The 24,253-nt window shown below is 41.8% G+C and overlaps 1 protein-coding gene across 1 annotated transcript in view; it reads right to left on the bottom strand.

Annotated features, from left to right (window-relative positions):
* Positions 1–24,253, bottom strand: part of SH3BP5 (SH3 domain binding protein 5) — a 42,980-nt gene that overhangs the window by 9,184 nt on the left and 9,543 nt on the right. Inside the window, exons 3-5 of the mRNA XM_060248865.1 lie at positions 20,560–20,688; positions 2,268–2,432; positions 435–565 (exon numbers count right to left, since the gene is read on the bottom strand). Of these exons, the coding sequence (XP_060104848.1) occupies positions 435–565; positions 2,268–2,432; positions 20,560–20,688 (425 nt within the window). The remainder of the gene's footprint in view (positions 1–434; positions 566–2,267; positions 2,433–20,559; positions 20,689–24,253) is intronic.

Genomic DNA, 24,253 nt, shown 5'->3' with positions numbered 1-24,253 from the left:
TACAACACAACAAAGGAAAGGGCTTTGGGTCTTTAAATGCTGAAGTAAAATTAGGCAGATATTTTTCATGCCAGTGGCTGCAGAATTGCCAGAAGCACATGAAGCTAACTGCCTGTCCAAAAGCTGTTAGTATCTGTAGCATTTCTGCCTTCCCCTGGAGCATGCAGCAAATGAAACTGGGATGTGGGGGCTCACATACTCCTGTCTGCAGTGAAGATCTGAACTACATGACCAGTTATTTCCCCTCCACACAATGTTTTCATCCTTCATCCTTCTCACTTTTGCTCCTTGATAACCACAACACCAACTGATAATCTGCATGCCTCAAAAAAGCCATCGCTCCACACCTAGGATGTTCACACATTCAGCTGCAAGTCTACATGCATGTGTGAATTGACCCCCAGATGATACATGCCCCAAACAGCCACACATACTTGGATTTATTTATAGCTCTTTTCAGTTTCTTCTCCAGCTGCTTCATTCGGCCCATGGCAGCATTGTATTTGGCTGCCGTCTCCTTGTGTACCAGCTCACTTCTGGTTTTTGTCTGTTCTGCCTCCATGACCTTTACAGCAAAAGGTAACAAAAAACAGTTCAGAATTCAAGCAGCTGCAGGCCTGTCATATATTTAAGATGGATGAATCATTTTTTAAATAACACTATTTTCAAAACCCCGAAGGGCCACTTCTCCCCATATGTTCTCATGAGCCAAGTGCAATCTTCTGGTGTCCACTTTCTACTTGTTCCCCCCACATATGATGGCACCTACTGGAATCTACTCATTCATTAAATTGGCTCCCACCTAGTGGAGCATGAGGAGGACACCAACTTTAGAATGTGCTGAAAAATGTGTTTTGAGAGGCCTGCTAGTGGGATTTAAGATACTGGCATTTTTGGCGGCGGGGGGGGGGTATTAATGGGGTTTTATTATATTTAAAATTGTAGGCCATCTTCAGCCATTAGAGAAAGGTGACATATACAAATTAATAAATGAATACAACTCGGGAGAGCTGGTGGGAGAGCAAAACAACATAGAAAAAAAGATGACAACATCTTTAGTCCACCTGTCTTGCTGAGATTCACAAAAACAATTATGGGATCACAGTTGAAATACACAGCAGAGTACAAAATCTAAGTCAATACAATCAATAGGATGAGGAGACATTTGATAAACAATGGACATGGAAATTGCAAATGCCTAGATAGAAGTAATCCACTTTTGCAGTAAGGTAGCTTTAAGGACATACTAATGACTGTCTGATAAAAATTCTAACAGGGACTGAAATTCAAACAGATAACAATAATGGGTGACTTCTGTGTAAATAAATTCTGATCATAGCATAACTTGGGCCTCAAAGAACAGCAGCAGAAACATTTCTTGCCAAACTTAAGTAGTGACCAGTATCTGGTTAAATACCGCTCACTGGAGCTTCTTGGAAAGATTAACATGCAAGAAAGAAAATGGAAGAGAGCTATCCAGATTTTCTACAATACAGATGGGCAGCAGGGGTTGACTTTGTCTAATGAGTCCAAAAAGGTAGGATCAGTCCTATTAACAAGGGAGAGAAAAGTGGTTGCCTCCCATCAGATTTTAAAAAACAGACTGGGGTGGGGGCAGAGCACTGCTGCTCAGCCAAGAGGGGACTATTCATTCCTGGCTGCTTGCAAACCTATAGACCGCAGAACATTACTGAAATCAGTGGAGGTCCACAGGTGAATGGGAGCCAGAAAATCTTTGTTTACAGTGTACTTGTTCAAACTGTCTGTAACTTTCACCGCTAACACATTTATGCTTGCATGTTTGTCGCCAACACAGACAACATCTGGGGGACTCTGGTTGTCCTTTTGGCTGAGTTCACCAAGAACCTGCTGAGATCCCCTGCCTCCCACTTTTCTCCTACCTAGCAAATATAATCCTTGCTTGAAGCTTAATGTAAAAAAAAAATACAGCCTTCAAAAGGAAAGGAAGAGCCTTCTCTGTGAAATTTTTACAAGGCTTCTATACCATATTCACTCTGAAACTCATACTTCCACATTACTTTGGAAGAGGGGAAAGTCCTTGTGCAAATAAGTTCAGGCAGTTTCCCCACCACCCCCGCATGCAAGAACCAGCAGTTCCTGACCTACCATGCATGAGGACCCCCCCTGTATTCTATAAGATGACCAACTCTGTCCTCCAGGCCCAAATAACCAAGTGTTCCAAGTGGAGACAGGCAGGAAAGAAACAAACACTCTCCCCAAAATGATCCAGGAAAAAAACCTCTTACCCTCTGAGTAGCATGGTTGAGCATCTCTTGCCAGGCAGAATCGAACTGGCGCTTGTCATCCTCCAGCAGCCGCTGCTCTGCGAGGGAAATGGTCTCTTTAGCAGCCCGCAGCACCTCTGTGGCCCTCTGGAAATCTTGTGTGGCCTTCTGGGCCTCCAGTTGTGCCTAAGGAGAGAGATCCAGTCATTTAACACAAACCAATGGCATCTCACTTAAGAAACCAGTTTTATTGGAAGTGGGTGGTGGTGGAGGAAGAAGTCTTGTCTAGTTTGACACACACCCAACTTATTAATTGTATCTTTAAATATTACTAAATAGCCACTTTAAATTCATTGAAATTTCACACTCAACACAATATAAAAGTGAGCAAAGGTCTTATCATTCCTCACTGTACAGTTCCGATCGCTCCAGTCAGAGACAAATCCCCTCAGGCCACTCTGAACATTCAAAATGTGCCTCTGTACATGTTAAAAATCATTAATATTACACCTCATGAGGGAAAGACCCTCCCCAGCATACTACAGAAACCTAAACTACTATAGTATACTCATTACATTTCTCTTCTCCTTCCCTCGCCACTTTAACAAAATGCTGAATAAAATCTCAAAACTGTTACTGAAAAAAATCCAATGAAAAACATTTTTATTAACTTAGAACTACACGATCTCTAAAATATTCCTTTTTTTAGCAGGGAGTATTAGAATAAACAGAACAGCATCACTTATCACAAAAAGAACAACAAACAAAAAATGTAACTAACATTTTAAAGGGTTACATCATCATAAAGTGTTTTACTCTGAAGTAAAAGGAAAAACAACGCAGTATGCACAATTTATCATAAATGGTTGGAATAAAAGAAACTACTACTTATTGGTCTATGTATGTAATATTCTTGCCCAATCTCTCCTTGAATATAGTCTCCCATATTATATATCTGAAAATGGAGGACCATCTTACAGGGTATTTTGCCATGCACTGCATGCAAGTAAGCCATTACAAGGTGGTTGCTAGGCAGCCATATTGCTTCTAGCTACAAATATTGAACACTTTCTTTCTCCATTACTAAGACAAAGATTCAAGTCAAGCATGGATGAAAGGGGCTGAGATAAAAATAAAGTCAATGTGGATATACCAATCCATCAGAGCTTATTTCATAGCTCACCTATGTCACTGAAGCCTAACCTACATAAAAGCAAAGAAACAGCAAGATTTAATAATGTATTGACTGGATTTCTTCACAGTGAATAATTATACATTATTCTTGTGCTCTGCTTTGTTGCTTTTACACTGTTTTAAACTTTTTTACTTGTACACTGAATTATTTGATATGTTTTTACATTCTGTTTTGTAATTTGCCCTGAGGCTGCTTGCGGGGATGGTGGAATATAAATTTAAATAATAAATAAACAAAATAAATACAGTTTTGATGCCCCAAAGTAAATTTTCAAATATTGTATTTGGAGACAATAGTGTTATTTCTTCCACTCTTCTGAATGTTCAGCTTCCTGTTATTTTTATCTATGTCCAGTTCAAGTTATTCCCGGTTCAGCTTCTGCAGAATCTGTATTGTTCACTTACACCATTTGAACACAGAACCTTCCCAAGGCGTTGGCTATAGATGGAAGCGTAACCCTACTGATCACTGATTGTTTTGCCATACGCGAGATTTCAGTGACTCATACAGCATCTAGGCATCACATTATGTCTGTGCAAAAATAAACCCATGCAAGAGTGTTCTGTTTTACTTTCAAATCAGAAAAAATACCAACCAGCCATAAAAGACATATATGCTTTAATTTGGAACCAATTAATATCACACTGCTACAGCTTCTTAGCTGTATCACAGCTCATCTCCAGATCCATGAAAATATGGCTGAAGGCAACACTAGTCCACCTTCTCAAATCAGCAATATGTTTGGACAGGGCTTTTTTGGTAGAAAAAGCCCAGCAGGAACTTATTTGCATATTAGGCCACACACCCTGATGTCACCATTGTTTCAAACAGGGCTTTTTTTAGGAACTTATTTGCATATTAGGCCACACCCCTGATACCAAACCATCTGGAACTGCATTCCTGTGCTTTCCTGCTAAAAAAAAAAAGCCCTATGTTTGGAAATATCAACACCACTTATTGACAATGGGCCTTATTTTGCTTATCTCAACCAGTCAGCACAACCGACCTGTCTGAACCAACATTCCCTCTAAGCTGCAGAGTCCTATGAGCAAAAAATCTACTCTGTGAGCCACTGGCATTAAAGTTGTGAGCTGCTGCATAAACTGGTGTGCTCTGGGGTCATCCTTCCTGAGCTAAGACAAAAATGTGTGAGCTGGAGGCTAAAAATCTGTGAGATAGTTCATGCTAACTCAGCTTAGAGGGAACACTGGTCTGAACAATAGTTCCTTGATGAAGACAACTGCTAAGCTACCAATGCCAAGAAACACATAAGGCCATCTTGGCCTTGATCACCTTAAGTAATTCAAAAGGACTGACCAGTGCAAGGCAGAACGGCCCATTCGACTTGCCGTGAGGGGTCCTTCTCCTCAGAGGTTCGGAGGACATCTCCATGAGTTATTCCTACTGGACCCTTTAGGGAGGCAGGAAACACTTTTTCCCCCTTCCTTTTGGTGCCTTCAGATAACCCCACCTCTCAGTTGTGGGACTCCGAAAGCAGTGATGTCTTCCCTCTATCTAGAAGGACTACAGACAAAACTAACAACATATAACTAAAGAAACTAACGTCAACTCCTATAATACTATAGTGCAAAAGTACAAAGGAGAATGAAAACTATAACAAGTAGAAAAAACAGTATAGTATAGAGACGATGAAAAACACTGGGAGCGGCGAGATGTCCTCCGAACCTCTGAGGAGAAGGACCCCTCACAGTAAGTCCAATGGGCCGTTCTCCCTCAGAGGTTGTCGGACATCTCCATGGGACCTCCCAGAGCAGTCCCCTAGATGGGTGGGTCTTCATCGTCAGCCTCGTCCAGAACATGCTGTAACACTTTTCTGCCAAACACTGTGTCTGCTGAGGCCATGGAATGCAGTTTGTAGTGTCTTACAAATGTAGAAGATGAGGACCAGGTCACTGCTCTGCACACTTCTTCCACCGAGGCTCGGTTTAGTAGGGCTGCATTGGTGGATGCACTTCTGAGAGAGTGTGCTGTAGTGCCCTTAGGAACTTGCAACCCTGTTGCCTTGTATGCTTCCACAATGCATGCTTTAAGTATTGAACTGATTGAAGAAGTGGACATCCACTCTCTGAGTCTAGGAGTAGAAATGTTGATGAACATATAGTCTGATTTCCTGATAGACTGGGATCTCAGGATGAAAATTTTTAGTGCTCTGTGTACGTCTGAAGTATGCCACACCAATTCCTTTGGATGTTTTGGATGTGGACAAAAAGTAGGTAGAAAAATTTCTTGAGTCCTGTGAAATCGAGACGCTGCCTTAGGTAAAAATGTGGGATCTGTACGTAGGACCACTTTTTCTTTGTGGAACACGCACAATCCTGATTTAATGGCTAAGGCTCCCAGCTCTGATACCCTTCGAGCTGATGTGACGGCCACTAAAAAGAGAGTTTTCATTCGAACCCACTTTAGATCAACGTCCCGGAGAGGTTCGAATGGTTTCTTGGTGAGTACTGTCAGGACTGTATGAAGTCGCCATGATGGAAAACGGTGGATAGGAGGGGGCGACTTTAAAGTAGCGCCCTGTAGAAACAATTGAATGTGTGGGTGCTGAGACAACCTGTATCCACCTATTGATGGTATTACAGTAGATAAAGCTGCTATCTGCCTACATAGGGTAGCTGGTTTTAACCTGACCGAAGTCCCTCCTGTAAGAAGGCTAACACCACTGCTGTTGATGGAGAGAGAGAGGGTATCTTCTATCTCCGACACCAGTGGATGAACGCCTTCCATGTAGTATTATATACCCGTATGGTAGAAGGTCTCCTGAATGCCAGCATGAATAGCAGTTACATCTTCAGAGTACCCTAATCCCCTGAAGGTTTCCCGCTCAATCTCCACGTGGTCAAGTGAAACCACCCTGGATCCGGATGCCATACTGGGCCCTGGTGTAGCATGTCCAGAAGTACTGGTAGATTCAGAGGAGGGTCTGTAGAGAGTTTTGCTAACATCGAAAACCACGGTCGACATGGCCAGAAAGGGGCTACAAGGATGATTTCCGCTTGTAGCTCTAGCACCCTCCTGATGACTCGGGGAACTAGAGGTACTGGAGGGAAGGCATACAGAAGGCCTGAAGGTCACTGAGCTGTCAGGGCATCCGTTAGTTCGGCTTTTGGATGGAAGAATCTGGTGCAGAATCTTGGTAGCTGACTGTTTGTGTCGGATGCGAAAAGATCCACTTCTGGTTGCCCCCAGTGTTGACAAATGAGATCAAATAGACTTGGATTTAGGGCCCATTCCCCCTCTCAGAAAGTTTGCCTGCTCAGCCAATCTGCCTGAATGTTGTTCTGGCCCTTGATGTGTTCTGCCCGAAGAGAAGCCAGATTCTTCTCTGCCCACACTAGAATCCTTGATGCTTCCTTGCGGAGTCGGGAAGATCTGGACCCTCCCTGATTGTTCAGGTACACTTTGGCTGCTATATTGTCTGTTCTGATCAGGACGTGTTTCTGCGACAGCTTCTTCTTGAAGGCCGCTAGGGCTAGACGGATGGTCGTGACCTCTAGAAGACTGATGGGAAGCTGATCTTTGGAAGGTGACCACCTGACCTGGACAGGTATGCCCTGGAGAATTGCTCCCCACTCCCCCCAAGCTAGCATTGGTGAACAGTTCTAGGTAAGATGGGGGATGAAATATCTTGCCCTGTTGCAAGTGTGGCAGGTTTGTCCACCACTGCAGACTCGACTTGATTGAAAGTGGAACATGAAGGTTCATGCTACAGGGCCGTCAACTGATGGTGCCTGAAACAGTTCATTAGTGTAAGCTGGAAGGGCATACAGCTTCTTAATTGAATGAGGGAACTGCCTGTTAGAAGCTGGCTTTTCCCATTCACTTCTAAGTTGCTTTTCAAAATACTCTGGAAAAGGAAAAACCTGCTCAGAAGTTTCCCCTTGAGGAAGAAACTCAGCATTTCCACTGGTTCTGGATCTGAGTTTCTTTGTGCTGCCGAACTTAGCCTCCTCTTCAGGAGGACCCTCCTGTATTTCTAAAGCTGAGAGGGTTTTTGCAAGCAAATAGTGATAATCTTCCTGATGGAAGAAACGACTAGTCTGTTCAGGTACTTTGACTTCCTCTTGCTCCTCCTCAGAAAAGCACTCCCCCTCCTCCCTGTCCTCATTATTCGACCCTGAGGCTATGGACTCAGATTCCATAGGTTGAGTGGGGAGGGGCTGAGAGGGCGCCTTTCGAGCTGCCTTGCTAGGCCAGGTAAAAGGGGGGAGGGGCGGTAGGAAGAGGGTACTTGGGGAAGAAGACCCATCCAAGTACAAAAAGAGCTCATTTACTCTTGCATTGCCCTTGTCCAAAAAAGCATAGCCTCTGCATCCAAAGGGTAGCCTGCCGGCAGTACATTACCGAATAGACCTGGAGTTGGTTGGGATCCGTTACAAGCATTCTGCAGGGTCCTACAGGCCTCTGAAGTGCTTGTTGCTGGAGTGTGGAAGTTCGGGGAGCAGCGTCATTGCTCCCTGAGCGCTAGAAGGGGTTCTGTTAAGCGGCGTTTTTTGGCACCATGCACTAAATCATCTTTGGCAGCGCTGGGGAGGGCACGATTGAGCCACGAGGGCAGGTTGGTGCCTCCAAAGTTTCCCGCCACAAGCGACATGGCGCTGGGCTCTCCCTCCTCTTCTGACAAAAATCCTTGGGTCCCCAAACGGATCAACTCCCCCAGAGTTTGGTCCGATAGAAAAGAGAAATTGAAGGAGAAGGAGAGAGAGTACAGAAAAGTTTAGAAAGTAAATAGTCTGCAGAGAAATAGTCTGCAAGGGAAAATAGCCAAGGGAGAAAGCTTAGCCTAGCCTGCATGCTGCTGCTCCCTATTGAGGCAGGAACTAAACTGAGAGGTGGGGTTATTCCGAAGGTGCCAAAAGGAAGGGGGGGAAGTATTTCCTGCCTCCCTAAAGGGTCCAATAGGAATAACCCATGGAGATGTCCAACAACCTCTGAAGGAGAACTATGCGAGTACCTTGGGGTAAGAAATTGCCCAGGTGAGGCCAAACCCTACTCAAATTTTGGTGATGGTAACAGAAGTTTGAATGAAGGGGTTCTTCCATTTACATACATGGGGGAGGTGGATTCTGATGAGTTGTGGTGCCCGTTAATTGCTCTCAAATACATAATTAATTTTAAAAGTAACTTTGTTTTACAATAATTTTAACATAATGTATGCTATCTAATAATTACCAAAGGGGAGACTGATGGAAGAAAGAACATTACGCAGACTTTCAAGGTTGTATGCTCTCCCCACCCCCACCCCCTCCCAGCACATATTGTTCTGCAGCTGAGCTGGCTACACATATATATTAGAACAGGAATTTGTCTTGATGCTTCCTAAGTTCCACTCTCACTATAGCTACAAGGTAGAACTCATTTGTAGCAAATATGATCCATGTCATTAGCTTTGCTTTGATAATATTAGTTTGCTAGTCATATAATAACATTTAGCAATTATTTATTTTTGTTTTAAGTCACCATTAACATGACGCCACCTGTGTTGTCTAAGTAATTCATAGCACAGAGATGTTTACCTCAAAAGAGTTAAATAGCCATCAGCTAGGGTCCATCCCCATAATTCCACACAACATCACTGGTTTTGATGGTACTGGCCAGTTCTAGACATAGAACTCATGGTTAGCCTTTACACAGGCTTCTCACCACTCAACCCAATATGTCACTATCCTTCCTTATCTTGTCTGCTTAATCATGGACCAGAATCATCACCAACTTCAGTCACCAACTCTCTACCATTTCAGCAACTTTCTGATTTGCTGCCGCTTGTCCTCAAAAACCTTTCCTCATGCCAAAGCAGTACAGAGTCTTGTACTGGCCAAAGACCACTGCCCCTTATTCCACACCCTTTCTCCATAGCTGCTAGAGGAAGCACACTGCAAATTCGACACCCTCCACAGCACCTGTGCTGCAAGTTTAAATAGAATAGATGAAAAGGTTAACAGCTGATACTGCTTTCCTGAACACAGTTTAAGGACACTGGGTTCCTAGCACTAAAGATGGTTCATTAATAGACGAGGTGTGGTACTGGTATCATAAAACTCACAGGATATAAAATGACCCAATATAACCCTTGGGTTTTATGTCTGACAGCCCTGCTTTATGCCAGATACCAAGAAGACTAATATTATTGTTTTGTAATGTAATGTAATGTAAAATTTTATTTGTATCCCGCCCTCCCCCGTCAAAGCAGGCTCAGGGCGGCTAACAACATTTAAGGTGAACAACACAATAATAAAACAATAAATTCATATTAAATTCACATTAAAACCAATCAATGATTAAAGTGATTTTCATATTTAATATGAAAATATGATTTTCATATTAAAGATAGCTATGGTAAAGATAGCTATATGAGGGGAATGGAGACTTATTAACTTGCCTTCTTATGACCCTTATTACCTTTGCTTTCTCCTTTCCTATCTCATCCCTCTGGAAACATCTCTTTCAATAGCTCTGATGCTACCATTGACATATTTTGGCAAGCCAGCCAGTGTAACTGAAGCAACTGAATGAAAGGGCTTTGCCAGCCCTGAGCCACATCTGACATTTTTACAGGCTGCAAGTCTCCAACTCCAAGTTCCAAAAACTATGTAAAATAAACTGTATAAAGCATTCCTTACAGGGTCTTGTACCGTCATGCATTCTGTGATACAGCCATCGCTACCAGTGGGTGGTACTGTCTGGTATAGTGGTTAAATGCACAGACTCTTATCTGGGAGAACCAGGTTTGAATCCCCACTCCTTCACTTGCAGATGTTGGAATGGCTTTGGGTCAGCCATAGACCGCATAGGAGTTGTCCTTAAAAGGGCAGCTGCTGTAAGAGCTCTCTCAGCCCCACCTACCTCACAGGGTGTCTGTTGTGGGGTGGAGGAGGTAAAGGAGATTGTGACCGCTCTGAGACTCTGAGATTCAGAGTATAGGGCAGGATATAAATCCAATATCATCTTCTTCTTCTTCTTTTGCACATCTGAAAGTCTGCTTTGGTTCTATATTGTTTCAAATTGTTGTTCTGTGTTCTGGGGCAACTGATTGTTTAACTATTCTGTTTTAAGAGCTGTGCTGGAGACTATATGAAAACCTTTTATTAAAGTTGGTTCCTTAAACAAGTGCATTGTAGCTCCTCTTTCAGATGTTAAGATGTATGATGGAGGATAAGAGGAAGAGGATTCATGTCTATAACCAGTGATTTTGTCTGGAATGAAAAGGACAGCCCCACCACCATGTATCTGCTGAGTGATGAGTATGACTCTCTAATTCATTAATGAGACCCCTTTTCTAAGGATTACTTGAGAGAATGCATATGAAGCAGCATTAATGGTCACTTAAATAAAGAACAACTACTATGCATTATTACATGAATGGCAAATTAATGTCACTGCTCCTGACCCGAACACATTGCCCTTGGAAATCTGCATAGAATAGCACTCTCAAATCTTCATCTATAGCAGGAGACCAGTGCTCAGCAAGCAACCCAAGCACAGAACCATCATTTGCAGAACTGTCAGGAACCAGAGTAGGTGAAAGCAGAGTGCTCTGTGCGGACTTACAAAAGCAGCACAATGGTGTGTATGATCTTCCTACCCTTTCACAAAGAATATTCAGACAAAGGGGTAGTGGCCAACCAAGGCCAGGATCAACCAAGTGCGGTAGTGGCAAAGCTGAAACCTGAATTAAGAAGAAGTCTTTAAACCAATCCAAGAAAAAGTCTTTAAACCATGTTTTGGACCACCTCATCAGCCATATAGAATAGCAGCACTATAGCTAAATCCATCATGAGCCCTTGGGAACAAACTTAACCTTTTTTCTCAGATGAGTCCTAGTTAAATAGTTAAATCCACAAAGCTACAACAACTATTATAGGTAATCATAAGATCCAATCAATATCTTATCGGGGCAAGAGAAAAATGAAACCTGCGTCCCAAGACTTATCTTTTAAAGAGATATTACATGTCCCCATCACTTTAAAACCTTTTTTTAAGGTAAGTAATTTGAGATTGTCTGACTGAACTTCCACCACGTTCAGGATGAACTGTTATCTTCCCTGCAGCATAAACAGGAAATACCTATGGCATACAATTTCCTAATGTCCTAGTATGTTATAGAATGTTTCCTTTTGAGTTTGCTGATGACATCATTTAAGGAACCGAGAATGCCACAGTTCTTACTCTTGTCTTTACTAAGCCCAGAGCACTGTAGGAGAATGTGGAGCAGAAGATGTTGGCAGAGTAATTAACACAGCAACAGTGCACAACCAGATTAAAAAATAAATAAATATTTAGGAATGAACATACGTACCTACTTGATAGGAAAGAGGATAGGCATAGATAGGTTCCTAATTACATCTCTAGCCAAGAGAGAGGGCAAGATTGAGTGTGGCACTTCCAAGAAGAAGTGTGGCATTTCCAAGAAGAAGGGGGGAAATTGCCCTGAGAGTACCAATCTGGAAACAGGTAAGGAATGACATTTAACAGGAGAGAAAGCGCTGACCTCACTATCCTAATTGTCTTCTTGCTGCCCCCTGCAGGGTCGTCTTCTCTTCTTTGTACACCAAACATGGCCTCTTTGAACAGAAGAGAGACCTTACCCTGCCTAACATGACAGCGTGGGAAGAGTGTCAAAACGGGGATGCATATCAGTTTCTAAATGAATTTAATTTGTGTGGAACAAACAAAAAATGGGAACCAAAGTGAATGAACTAATCTCATTTGTTTCAACAGGAAACACATTCTAAGGAACTTCCATTTACCATTCAAATTCTGAGTAGTAAAACATTAATTAATAAGAGCAACAGCGCAAAAATCTACAAATAAAGGATAGGCCTAAAATATCAGAAGCAATTTTTAAAAATTAGCTTAAAGCCTGAATGAAGAGACATTTAGAAATCCATATGCTGCCTCTCCAGAATCTACTCAAAGCAGCTCATGTTTTTCTCTTGGCATTTACAAGCCAATAAGGCTGGTGGCCAGACAAGCTAAAAGGAGAAGGGCATTACTCAACCAGGGAGCCATCATGGAGACTTTCCCATTTCCCCCTCCTATTGCAGTCCACTGACTCCCCAAAAGGTGTTTCTTAGGATCACAGTGGGCTTTGAGAACAGCACAGGGAGCAAAGTGGGGGGTTGCAGTAGAAGGAGGGAATCGAAGGAAATCACCACCCCTTCCTCTGCAAACAGAAATGCCATTCCATGGGAGGAAATGCATGGTTGGATACAGCTCAAATGTTTTACCAGATGACCCACTGAAACTGTATGACACTTTGGCAGAAAACGGTCAACACCCTTTTTAAAGTGCTGAAACTGCAACACTGCTCAAACAACTTGGGAGCTAATACCATGTCATTCATATTTCCAGATAAGGCTTTTAGACTTTTTCCCCAGTGACCTGTACTATTGTCTACCCTTTCTCCCCAAAACTCAAACATGAGCCAAAACAGTTTTAGTGAAGTATTCACCTAATCCACACAAAGAACCTTCATCATCTGTACATGGAAAGACCACCAGCAACAGCCCATCCAAGACAATGACTTTATAACATGGAAAGTCTCTTGCAGAACAGACCCATCACTGGAAACCCTCCAAATCCAGTGCATTCAGGAAAGCTATAAATGCTCAAGAGCACTGGGAATTAAAGCCATTACAGCCAGTCCCTTTCACTCAACTCCCTCCATCATTCTAAAGGCAGCATAAATAGTGACTAACAAGGCTCATCTTCTTGCCCTGTGAACAGATGATGCTCTTGCCTGGTGAAATTGCTTTATGTGATTCCCTCCCCCCCTCACAGAAGATATATCACCATGGCTTGCCCCTTTGTTATGCCCCCAATGTAGTAAAATCCAAGTTCAGAAACTCCCCCAAGTACATCTATGGTGCAAAAATGTGACACAGAAGACTCATTAAACTACACAGTAAGCCGCCTTGTATAGCCAACACCATCTGCTAGTGGGTTATTTGTACAGAGCCAAGAAAATCCTGAGATTACAGCTGTCTCTCCCTCTAAATGGAGGAGGACTGCAGTAAATTGACAAGAACTGGCTCTCCCGGCAAGCACAGATTGTGTATCAGGATTAAATGTCATAACAGCAATAAAAATTAAGTCCTGAAACTAAAGCTACCGCATTTCAGAAAGCAAGTGTAATTTTTATTTTGCAGTCAGCAAGGAAGTCGCATTTAACATCACCCTCTCCAGTTGAAGTTAAAAGCCTATCAACACAGAGATGTTACAGACTGGTAAGTTACATCACCTGTAACTACCTGCACTCAAAGAATCAAGATCTGATTCTCACACTCAAAGCACTTGAGAGCAGGCTTCTGGGATTTCAGAGCTGCTTCACACATAAGAACAACAACCCCCTCACTCATGCTTTTTCTCTGCTAGATCTCCAAGGGAAAAACAAACCCATGTTGTTTTCTGACAAACCCTTCCCTGACACAGTACACTAACAAAGGAAATACATACACATTTGGGGAAATGAACAACATACATTTGAAATGGAATCCCAGTGACCTACCAGCACATCAGTGTTCATCCTTGGAAAGACCATCAATGAAACTTATGAATACTTGAGTCTTTGAAAGAAAGAACATCAAACAGGCACCCAAAATTATGGAATAAGTGACAACACAAAGAAGTTAAAAGTAACACAATTTACACATTTGAGCCTTCAGAAGGCCAACAGGTTCAAATGCTATTATGAATGGCATAAGCCTTGTACATATCACATACTAGAATAAGGACACTCTCCAAAATGTACCATGAATCTTGCCAACACAGGAAACTCCCACAGCCAGGTTTGCAGCATTTCAGTAATCACAGTGCAAGACAATGAGCAAGAAACTGATTTCTCTTTCTCAGAAGAAGTAAGAAAGCACACTCTGCATTTATTAACCCTAGGTCTCAATGAAAAGCTCTGTTTTCATGAGTTTTGGCTTCTGTCAAAAACAATGTGTATTCAGAAACTAACAAATCAAATAACAAAAGGAAAAAGAGCATTTTCATTAATGTTGTTGTACAGATACTGGGGAAGGCAATGGCAAACCATCCCGTAAAAAGTCTGCTGCAAAAACGTCACGATGCGACGTCACCCCAGAGTTGGAAACGACTGGTGCTTGCACAGGGGACTGCCTTTTCCCTTTTTTACAGATTCCAAACAAGGACTTAATGATATTCCACAAATACTCTGAAACATTCTTGGCACCAGATGCCAAGTCCCTGGGCCCACTCTGCCATACACTCTATCTGCCTCTGGCCACTCAATATTTTGGGGTTGCCAAATACCTCTTCATGACTGTTTTGCTCACAACTTTATTTGCCTGGAAAAAATGGGAATCCTTTCCCTCCTTGCCTGTCAGAAATTGGGGTGGGGGGGAGAATTTCTTTGTTGTAGGGTACAATCTTTGAGAAATCCATTCCAACTGATGAGTGTGTTGGGGGTGGATGGGCTACAACCAAAATGGGTTTTCTGTTGAAATGAAAAACAAATTAACAAAAATCAACTGTTTTAATAAAGAAACTAGATATTGCTTTAAAAAGCAAGAAAAGATATGAATAGATCCAAACTGTTCATATTATCAGGGCTTTTTTTGTAGCAGGAACTCCTTTGCATATTAGGTCACACACCCCTGATGTAGCCAATCCTTCTGGAGCTTACAATAGGCCCTGTACTAAGAGCCCTGTAAGCTCTTGGAGGATTGGCTACATCGGGGTGTGTGGCCTGACATGCAAAGGTGTTCCTGCTAAAAAAAAAAAAAAGCCCTCCATATTATGGTATAATTTTCAGAAACTAAGACCCCTGAAAGCAGGGCTTGGAAAGGTCCCTGACTAGTCCCCTGGCTAGGAGGATTCCACTTTCTGCTCCTGTCCATGAGTGGCAACAACACTGAGCTAAAAAGATCATTGGTCTGGATGAATATAAAGATAGTTCATGAGAGAACCTCTGCAGAACCAAAGGATGCTTAACTCAGAATCCCAGCCAAACATTATACATGAAAATATCTTGGGGCTGCTTTTGAAGCAACTGTTTTCCTAAGACAACCTTTCCCACAAACTAAGAATGACAGAGTTCATAGGTTACTTACACAAACCTTATCTCAACCGACAGCAGGCAGAGGCTATCCATTTTAGGCTAGCAGCAAACAGTGAAGTGCCAGCTACCCACAAAATGCACATTTGTCACTTCCGTGGTAGACACTTTTTCTCAGCATGATTGCATCAGCAATAACAGGCTTTTGGACTCTTCCCACAACACACACAAACAAACATTCGTTCTTAATAGTGATCTTTATCCATGCAGGACTACAATATGTGCTTGTTAGTACTGGCAGGTATATTCCCATTGAGAATGTCAAATTAAAAAAAAAATACCCAAGGCATCCTATCTTAAGCTTATTCATATCCACAGGCACCCAACTGAGGACAAAAAGAAAATAAATTGTTCTCTGGCTTGACTACCTCATTGAGGAATAATATCAAGAATTTGGGGAAGGAGGCTGAAGACAGACATGGAAAGCAGGGTTTACAGCTCCATAAGTCACAAAGTTGTGTTGTGTTATTCTCTCAGACACAAATTCAATAGAAAGACGGTCCAATAGTCAGGATTTTCTATAGACCCTCCAGTTCAAATCCCAGCTTGCCACTGAATTCACCAAGTGACCTTCATGGGTGCCTGGAGGAGTAAAAGTGCAAAGGGGTGCTAGTCCCCAAATCCTAAATTTACTGAGAGGTTTATGTACCCTGACCCATACACCGACCAAGCCAGAAAATGTTAAAATGTTTTCATTGTATTTTATTGTTTTATTATATGTTGTACTCCACTCTGAGCCCTACGGGGAATGGGCGGAATAGAAATTTATTAAAATAAAATAAATAAAATAATACACTCTTCCAGCTAGGCTTCAGGGTCTGCTTCTGTCCTGAAGCACTGGGAGGAGGGAGGTGCAGGGGGGGTGAGAGGTGCTGCTTTTGCTAAGAAAACTTTTAGTAAATATTAGAATGCCAGGCTGTCACTCAAGGAACTGAGCTCTGCCGGCTGCCCTAGACAGAGCTATTTTGATTGTACTAATTGTGCATTTAAATTAGCATGTCCACATTTCATCCTTTGGGGGGTTATTTTTGTTTGGCCACCTAAGATGCCACAAGGATTCTTACTCTTCAAACACTGTGAACTTTTGCTGCATTCCTTGTCAGTGAGACAAAAACTCCTGAATAGGTCTTTTAAGACTAGAAGAATCCCCAAGTACTGCTGGGCAAATGTAAGGGGTTGGATATGCCTGAAGGAGCCCCATGGATTAAGCCAACTGGAATTATAACATCTGAAAACACAGCCAGAGAGCAAAGGCATGATTATTTTGATTAACAGCAAAAGCTCGAAGCCTCTGAAACCCAACTGGCAGGAGTTGAAATAGTATGGGAAATAACATACAGATTTCAGAGTGAAAGACAGGGAGAGCAGTCATCTAGGGACCACTCTCCAAACTACTCAAGTGGCATGAAAGATTTCCTTTCCCAAACCAGGCAAACATCCTGCCTTAGAAAAATAACCCCCCATCTCCAGTTACTAGATTCCAGAGTTGAGGAACAGGAAGCAATTTCACTCCCTTCAGCATTTTCTGGTCAGGTCACGTTCCCACTCTAAAATGCAATGCTACACTCAAAATGAATTTATTCTCGGTCACCCATATAGGCTACTCAAGCATATACGGTACAAGCTAATGAAAGGGACCTGATTTGACTAGGCCTTTTGTGCATGACATTGAATGACCACAATTTACCCAGGGAGGAGGGGATTTAATGATGTTTCATAACAAAACTGAAGTAACCTCTGAAGAGAAAGGTTGCTACAAAGAGCAACCCCACAGGGCACAGTAAATCATGAAGGAACACTGGAGCAAAGGGGCTGAGAAAGTCAAAGCTTGCAGCGTATTATACCATCAACCACTGCCTACACTAGGAACCCTGTCAAGAAACAAACGCAAGTCTCTCTCACACTAACAAAAGCCGTAAGCGACACATCATCACGAGATATGACTGTAGAAAGGACGTCTTTGTCTGTACCGGACCAAGCCAGAAGAACCACACTACCACCACTAAAATGGGGAGCTCTAGTTTAGTGACTTTGATAATTACAGACTGTGAGAATTTTTTTTCATAGCTTAGACCCTATTTAATTTATTACTACACCTATATCCCTTGCTTCAGATACCACTGTCAATCATCTGCTACTAGGAACAAGGATGCCATTTCCAGAACACTCACTCTCATTTTCAAAAGCATCCCACTCACGCCAAAAGAGAAAATTTTCATAAAAATTTATTTTGTCAAAGATCCTTCAGATTTCCAGTTTTTCCACTGGAATATGTGAATGGGGGGAAGGCTGCTGAAAAAAAAATAAAGCTACCCCCTTTTTCTTGTCTTTCCCACCCTGGACCTTGATATCTTAGGGGAGGGACGGTGGCTGAGTGGTAGAGCATCTGCTTGGGAAGCAGAAAGTCTCAGGTTCAAGCCCTGGCATCTCCAAAAAAGGGTCCAGGCAAATACGTGTGAAAAACCTCAGCTTGAGACCCTGGAGAGCCACTGCCAGTCTGAGAAGACAATACTGACTTTGATGGACCAAGGGTCTGTTTCAGTATAAGGCAGCTTCATATATTCATATATCTTAAGATGTCCCCAGATGTTTATGAGGTGACAACCAGTGGGAGGGGGGCAACAAAGGGCCTTCTGAATGTGGTTCTACAAAGGTCCACCTTCTTCCTTCCAATCCTATGATGCCAAACAGAAGATCCGAAAGGTTTTTTTCTCTTTCTCCTCATCCAGAAACATATAGATATTTTCTGTGCCCCTACATTTCTTCTATTTTTGTTTGTTTGTTTGTTTAAGGGGAGAGTTCTAGTAGGTAATCTCTTGTGGTTCCAACAGTTAAACAAGCACTGCTACAGCTAAGAGAGGTCAGTTATTCTCCTGAATAACTTGTTTTGTTCCTTCATCGGCCTAGTGGCAGACTGCCAAATATGAATAGAGCTCTGATCCACCAATTATTGACAAGCAACTTTTGTTTCTCAAACCCATCTTTCAGCCAAGTTCTTGCCAAAAAAATATTTTGCAAGACAGCATAAATTTATTAAAACTTGGATTATCAGAAATTCAACCAAAGGAAGTTTAAATGAATTGGAAGGCTGCTTGATTTCTCAGTGTGATCAAATGAATGCTGGGTTGGTTTTTAAAATGTGGGGTTTTTTTCTTATACAGATTTTAGTTTAAGACAGTGAAAAGGTTTCAGTGCTAGAAAATTTATAATCTCACATTCAGTTCTTGATTCAAGCAACACAAAGTATAAAAACCCAAGAACATTGCTGTATTTAGCAAGGGAATAGGAAACGCGGACTGGATATTTCACAATGGAAAAGAATGGAACAACCCCTTACTTCTGCATAAGCCATGCTGGCTTTTCTGAAGCAGAAAAAGCTACATGTGCAACCACAGCAAATAATTGACAAGACATCTTTTGTCCAACAGCAAGTCAATGAGTTGCTAGATGTTGATCTTTTGAAACTACAGCTGCAAATGTGTGTTCAGAACAATCTATAAGCCAGTAACTGGACTGCTTTGAGGGCTCACATTGATTGTGCTATTTTGTCTTGTTAGCTCAGCTGAAGGTGCACGGAAGAAAGGAGTTGCCTCAAATAGTCAGCCTACCAGAAATCCAGCTCAGTGGGTCATCCACACCACTACTGGGATGTTAAAAGCATGGGGCAAAATGGCAGCAGCACAGAAGATGAACGGTTAAGGTCAACTGGATCATACTCCAACCTAAGAGGGGGCACACGAATAGTGTCACCATCATTTTCTTTGTTGAAGAAAAAACTTAAAATACAAAGAGATGTGAATCTTGAACACACCATATTATAACTATGAAATACAGAAGACCCAAATGTCTCCAGTGTCCAAGGAGTCCAGTGTTTTCATATTTAGTATCTTCATGCCTTTTAGCTTAGTTTCACCAATGCCTTTTCTCTTTAGTAAAGTTTCTTTACATCACGGGAGTTGTGAAACTGAAACAATAACATTCTATAATTGGTTCTGTTTAATGTCATTATAGCTGCTACAGTAGGTTGTTGAAAACAAAGTATTTCTTGAAAGACCATTATTATTCAAGATCAGAAAGGAGACAAGAACAAATTCTTGCATACATACAAACTATGTGGGTGGTGCACACAGGAGGAATGTGTGCCATCGGCCCCTTGTTCAGATGCCCACCATAACATCAGCTGAATGCTGATGCTATAAATAGCATTACTGTGCTTTTAAAAAAGAGTTGAAGTTTATTAGCACTTTCTTCTTCATAAATACAGTCAATAAAAGAAAATGGGACAGGTTAGATTACAAGTGTAGACTAATGAAGAAGGCACAGAGGATGAAGTGGGGGGGAAAGGGGGAAGAAAATATTAATACTAGCCTAGCTTACACGTACTGCAGAGTGAGTGGTAGAGCTCTGCAGAAGTACAATGGACCATAACTAGGGTCTCCAACATGCAGGTTGCAAGCTCCTTTGGAATTCTGACAAAAGGTGGCAGGCACAAGCACAAAATGGCAGCCGTGGGAAGCAGGGTCAACCACAAAATGTCAGTCAGTGAGGTTATGCATCTATTGAGATAGTTAATAAAACTGCATCCCTGGTAGCATCTGTCTTCATTTTGTAACATTCTAATACATGAAAAAGGAAAAGTGCCTCTTCTCCTTGCTGTCCTCTTTATATAAGCTCAACCATTTTTTACCTATTTTCACAAGTAAAGAACTGTACAAAAAAATCACTGTCTGCATTATACCATAAACATCAAACTCTCAAGAAGCCCTACCTAGCCCCACCCTTTTTAAAAACACCTGGCATGCTCCAGGACAGGTACCCTGGGCTATATCACTTAAGACTGCTGGGGGGGGGTCATTTTTCTTGTTCCTAAGTGTAAAAGTTCGATACAAATTTAAAAATCAGCATATCATGGAGAGATATTCTAGCATAGCCTTTCATGTACTGTACCAGAGGGGTTTTTTATTGCACTGCTTGGCTTGTCCAGGCCCCTCAGGAGGCATTTTTAGTGATGGTCTTACCTGCCTGGCAACCCTCCTTGCTTCCCAATATGGTTTAGAGTCTTCTACAGCTTTACCAATCTTCTTCACAAGTTCATCTAGCTTTATTGTTGCTTCAACCAGGACAGAACGGAATTTCTGGCGTGCATCCTACAATGGAAAGAGAAAGTATTACTAAAACAGTTTTCAACACTATTAATGAACTCAACGTGTCCTACTGCTACCTGCAGGAACTCTTCAGAACAATATTTCTGGGGTACGTAATGAAAGTTTCTGAAGTCTGAAAGATTGCCGTATTAATGAAAGCCCAACAAACACTCAAAGACTGTATCATGCCCACCAATACAACTTTTTCTGATTTCTTACAAATTTTTCTGATTGCACGAGGGACCAAATCCAGTACCTTGTTTAAGAAGACAATAGATTAATTTGTCTTTTAAATCAAGAAATCTTCATTCCTACAATCCAGATTTAAGATTCATTTTATTGCTACAGCGTTTCCAAAACTCCCAAAATCAGGCATATTTTTTGGAGTTAAGCTTCAGCCTTACACCCCCCAAAAAATATTACTTCTACAATAAGGGTAGTAACTGCATTTTATTCTTAAAGATCATGAGTTCCTAACCTGCAGGAGTACTATGTTCCTTTGTATTTCTTTGAACACATGAAACTGCCTTATACAGAAACAGACCACTGGTCCATCCAGGTCAGTATTGTCTATTCAGACTGGCAATGGCTCTCCAGGATCTCAAACAGAGGACTTTCACATCACCTACTGCCTGGTCCTTTCAACTGGAGATGCTGGAGATTGAACCTGGGTCCCTCTGCATGCCAAACAGATGCTCTACCAGTGAGTCATGGCCCCTCCTCTCTGTATCATTCACATCCAACCCAAACTTTGTATGAAATTAAAATTCAGGGGGGAGGGCAGGGGGCTATAATATGTTCCCTCAAACACACCCACACACACGATTCTCAGCAGTCTTGAGAAAGCTGATCTTGCCATCCTTCAGATGAACCAGTTAGAGCCAAAATATTAAATGTAATTCTACAGCCAAGGAAACATCTATCTAGCCTAGGAAAATAGAATCGTAATATTTATTCTCTCTAAGCTCCAAGTACTGGAGAGGTTGCATTGTCTTCTTGTCAAGCCGCTATAACGGAATCGTTATTCTTTTGACAGCCCATTACTCATTGCAAAAGAATAAATTACTGACTGTAGGACAATTTCTGTGCAGATTAAACTGTCATCAGTCTTATTAATCCAACATTAACAATTTAAATGTTCAGGGTAAGGTTCATATTCCTGTGTTTTAAGGCTCCAAATTTTAAACAGGAGGGGAAGGGAAAGCTAGGTTCAATACATAGAGGCTAGAATCCATTCATACAATACATTTACTGTGATAGGGCTTTGGACCATTGAAAATACACTGAACTCACAAATCAACAAAGTCTTAGAGCAGCAACTCACAATTGATTGAAGAATAAATTTTTGTGAGCCTGTTTTGTCAGATGCACAAGAAATAACCTTAGAGATTAGACAGAGGGAGGTCTATAAAATGAGGTCAAAAGGACATGCAGACACAAAAGGACACAGAACATAAATGAAAACAAGATCTAGCCCAAAGAATAAAGCTCCAATCAGTGAGGGCATGACTCACTCCCAACTGGTGATGAACTTGCAAAGCAAGATGAAAACCACACAGACCTTTAAAGGTGGAAAACTCCAGACGGGTCACTGTGTTAATATGTATCAGCAAAATAAAACAGTAATCCAGTTTAAAACAAGACCTATATAAAAGAATAATCAGTCCATTCAGAGTGGCTGAGGGCTACTCCCAAATGCTGAAAGGTAGGTACAGTAGAACAAACATAAAATCATATCTAATCTAGGAAAGTGCAGGGTCCATCTAGAAGGGCAGAACCAACTTGTGAAGTAGAGACTTTAAAAAAACTATTTAACATCCTTATGGGGTAGGATATGCTAAGACGTTGGTCAGGGAAATCATACTGACCTTCTTGATGAATCCTAACTCAACAATCATACAATGAATTCTCCCTCTGAAGTTCTTTTGAAGGAAGACAGCAACTTTGGCTAGATTCAGACTGGCTCAAGAAAAGCCAGCGCAGTTCAAGGCGTCCCACCACAAGCAGATGGCAAAGACCCGGCTACCAAGAAAGGCATGGGCTGCACACCTTTCATGCACATGAAAGGCGCTTGCGTGGTGCACCCCAGCCATTCAGACAGCCCATAAATGCACCATGCAAGCACTTGAGCAGTTTGCCACCAAGAAGTACTGATGGCTTTTTAAAGCAGAGCTGAGCTGCCAGAAGACGACATAGGTGCGCTTCAGGTTCAGATTCCAGATGTGCGCTGTGTGACTGCACCTTTGAAATCCGGGGAGGAAGGGGTGGCTGGGTTGGGCCAAATTGCCAATTTGAATGCAGCGTTTTCTGCTTGCTTGCTTCTTTCTTTCTGTTTGCAGCTTTTAGTATAAATGTTTCTTCCTCACTGATGAACCATGCATCTGATGAAGTGAACTCTTTTATAAGAGTCCTGGAATAAACATAGTTACTCTTTAAGGTGCCACTGGTCTCCTGGTTTAGAGAGGGATATATACTTTCTGCAGTGAGCCTAGCCAGTCTCAGTTTTTATTGAGCCTAGGCCCAACCAAATTCATCTGCAGAACTACTACTAACTCATCAGTTTCACACTAGACTCTCCTTTTGAATCATTTTTGTTTAAGTATGGTGGCTTTCTCACTTTCTACTGAACAGCCATGGAAACTGAAATCCACCCCAAAAAAATGTTTTCCAGGGGTTTACATTAAAAAAAAAATAAACTTCCAGCTGGAAATGTCACTGTTTTGTATAATTTACTCCATTATCTGAAAGGCAGAGACCAGTAAGATTATTCTTTATTCACATGACATTTTAACAAATTATGGTAAAAACTCATCCAGGGTGTACAAAGGGAAGCCCAAAGGGGACTCCAGATTTCAGCCTCATGTTGCATTGCTAGGGGGGGAAAAACAACTTTCTCCATAATCCAAAAGACCTTGGCACATTCTGGGTGAAGAGCTTTCTTCAATCATTCAATACTTTACAGTCTTTGTGCAGATGCAGCTGCCCTCGCTACACTCCCTGGGCCAGCTGTTCTGCACCAGTGTACAATTAGATATTTCCTTTTATTCTTCACAAGCATGCTCTGCAGCTTTCCAGATCTTAAAACCAAGCCGAATGACCTAATTCTATTCCTGTCTGTTTCCACGCAGGCCATCCTCACAATACATTCCAGATCAAACATTTTTGTTCCTTCACCGATGACGTTACATATGAATCATCCCAATTGATAAACCTATTGAGAATTTGTTGTTCAGTCGCACAGTTGAGTCCGACTCTTTGCGACCCCATGGACAAAGTCACGCCAGGCCCTCCTGTCTTCCACAATCCTCCGAAGTCTGCTCAAATTCGTGTTTGTTACATCAGTAACGCTGTCCAGCCATCCAGCTATTAAGAATGGGAGACCCTAAACCAGTTTAACTTTGAAGTTTAAGACGGTTTTTAAAATTACTCCATATGACTACATCCTAGGGCACTGAATGTCCCTACCTTCAGCTTTATTTACTTATTTATTTACCTAAAATATTTCTCTGCACTCTTTCCACCCAAATAGGGTTTTCAAGAAGGCAAACATCAAAACATTAAAAACGCC

Source organism: Heteronotia binoei, chromosome 10 (genome assembly GCF_032191835.1).
Source record: "Heteronotia binoei isolate CCM8104 ecotype False Entrance Well chromosome 10, APGP_CSIRO_Hbin_v1, whole genome shotgun sequence".
Taxonomy (NCBI): Eukaryota; Metazoa; Chordata; class Lepidosauria; order Squamata; family Gekkonidae; genus Heteronotia; species Heteronotia binoei.
The sequence above is the reverse complement of the archived record's forward strand: the minus strand, read 5'-3'. Positions and strand labels throughout refer to the sequence as shown.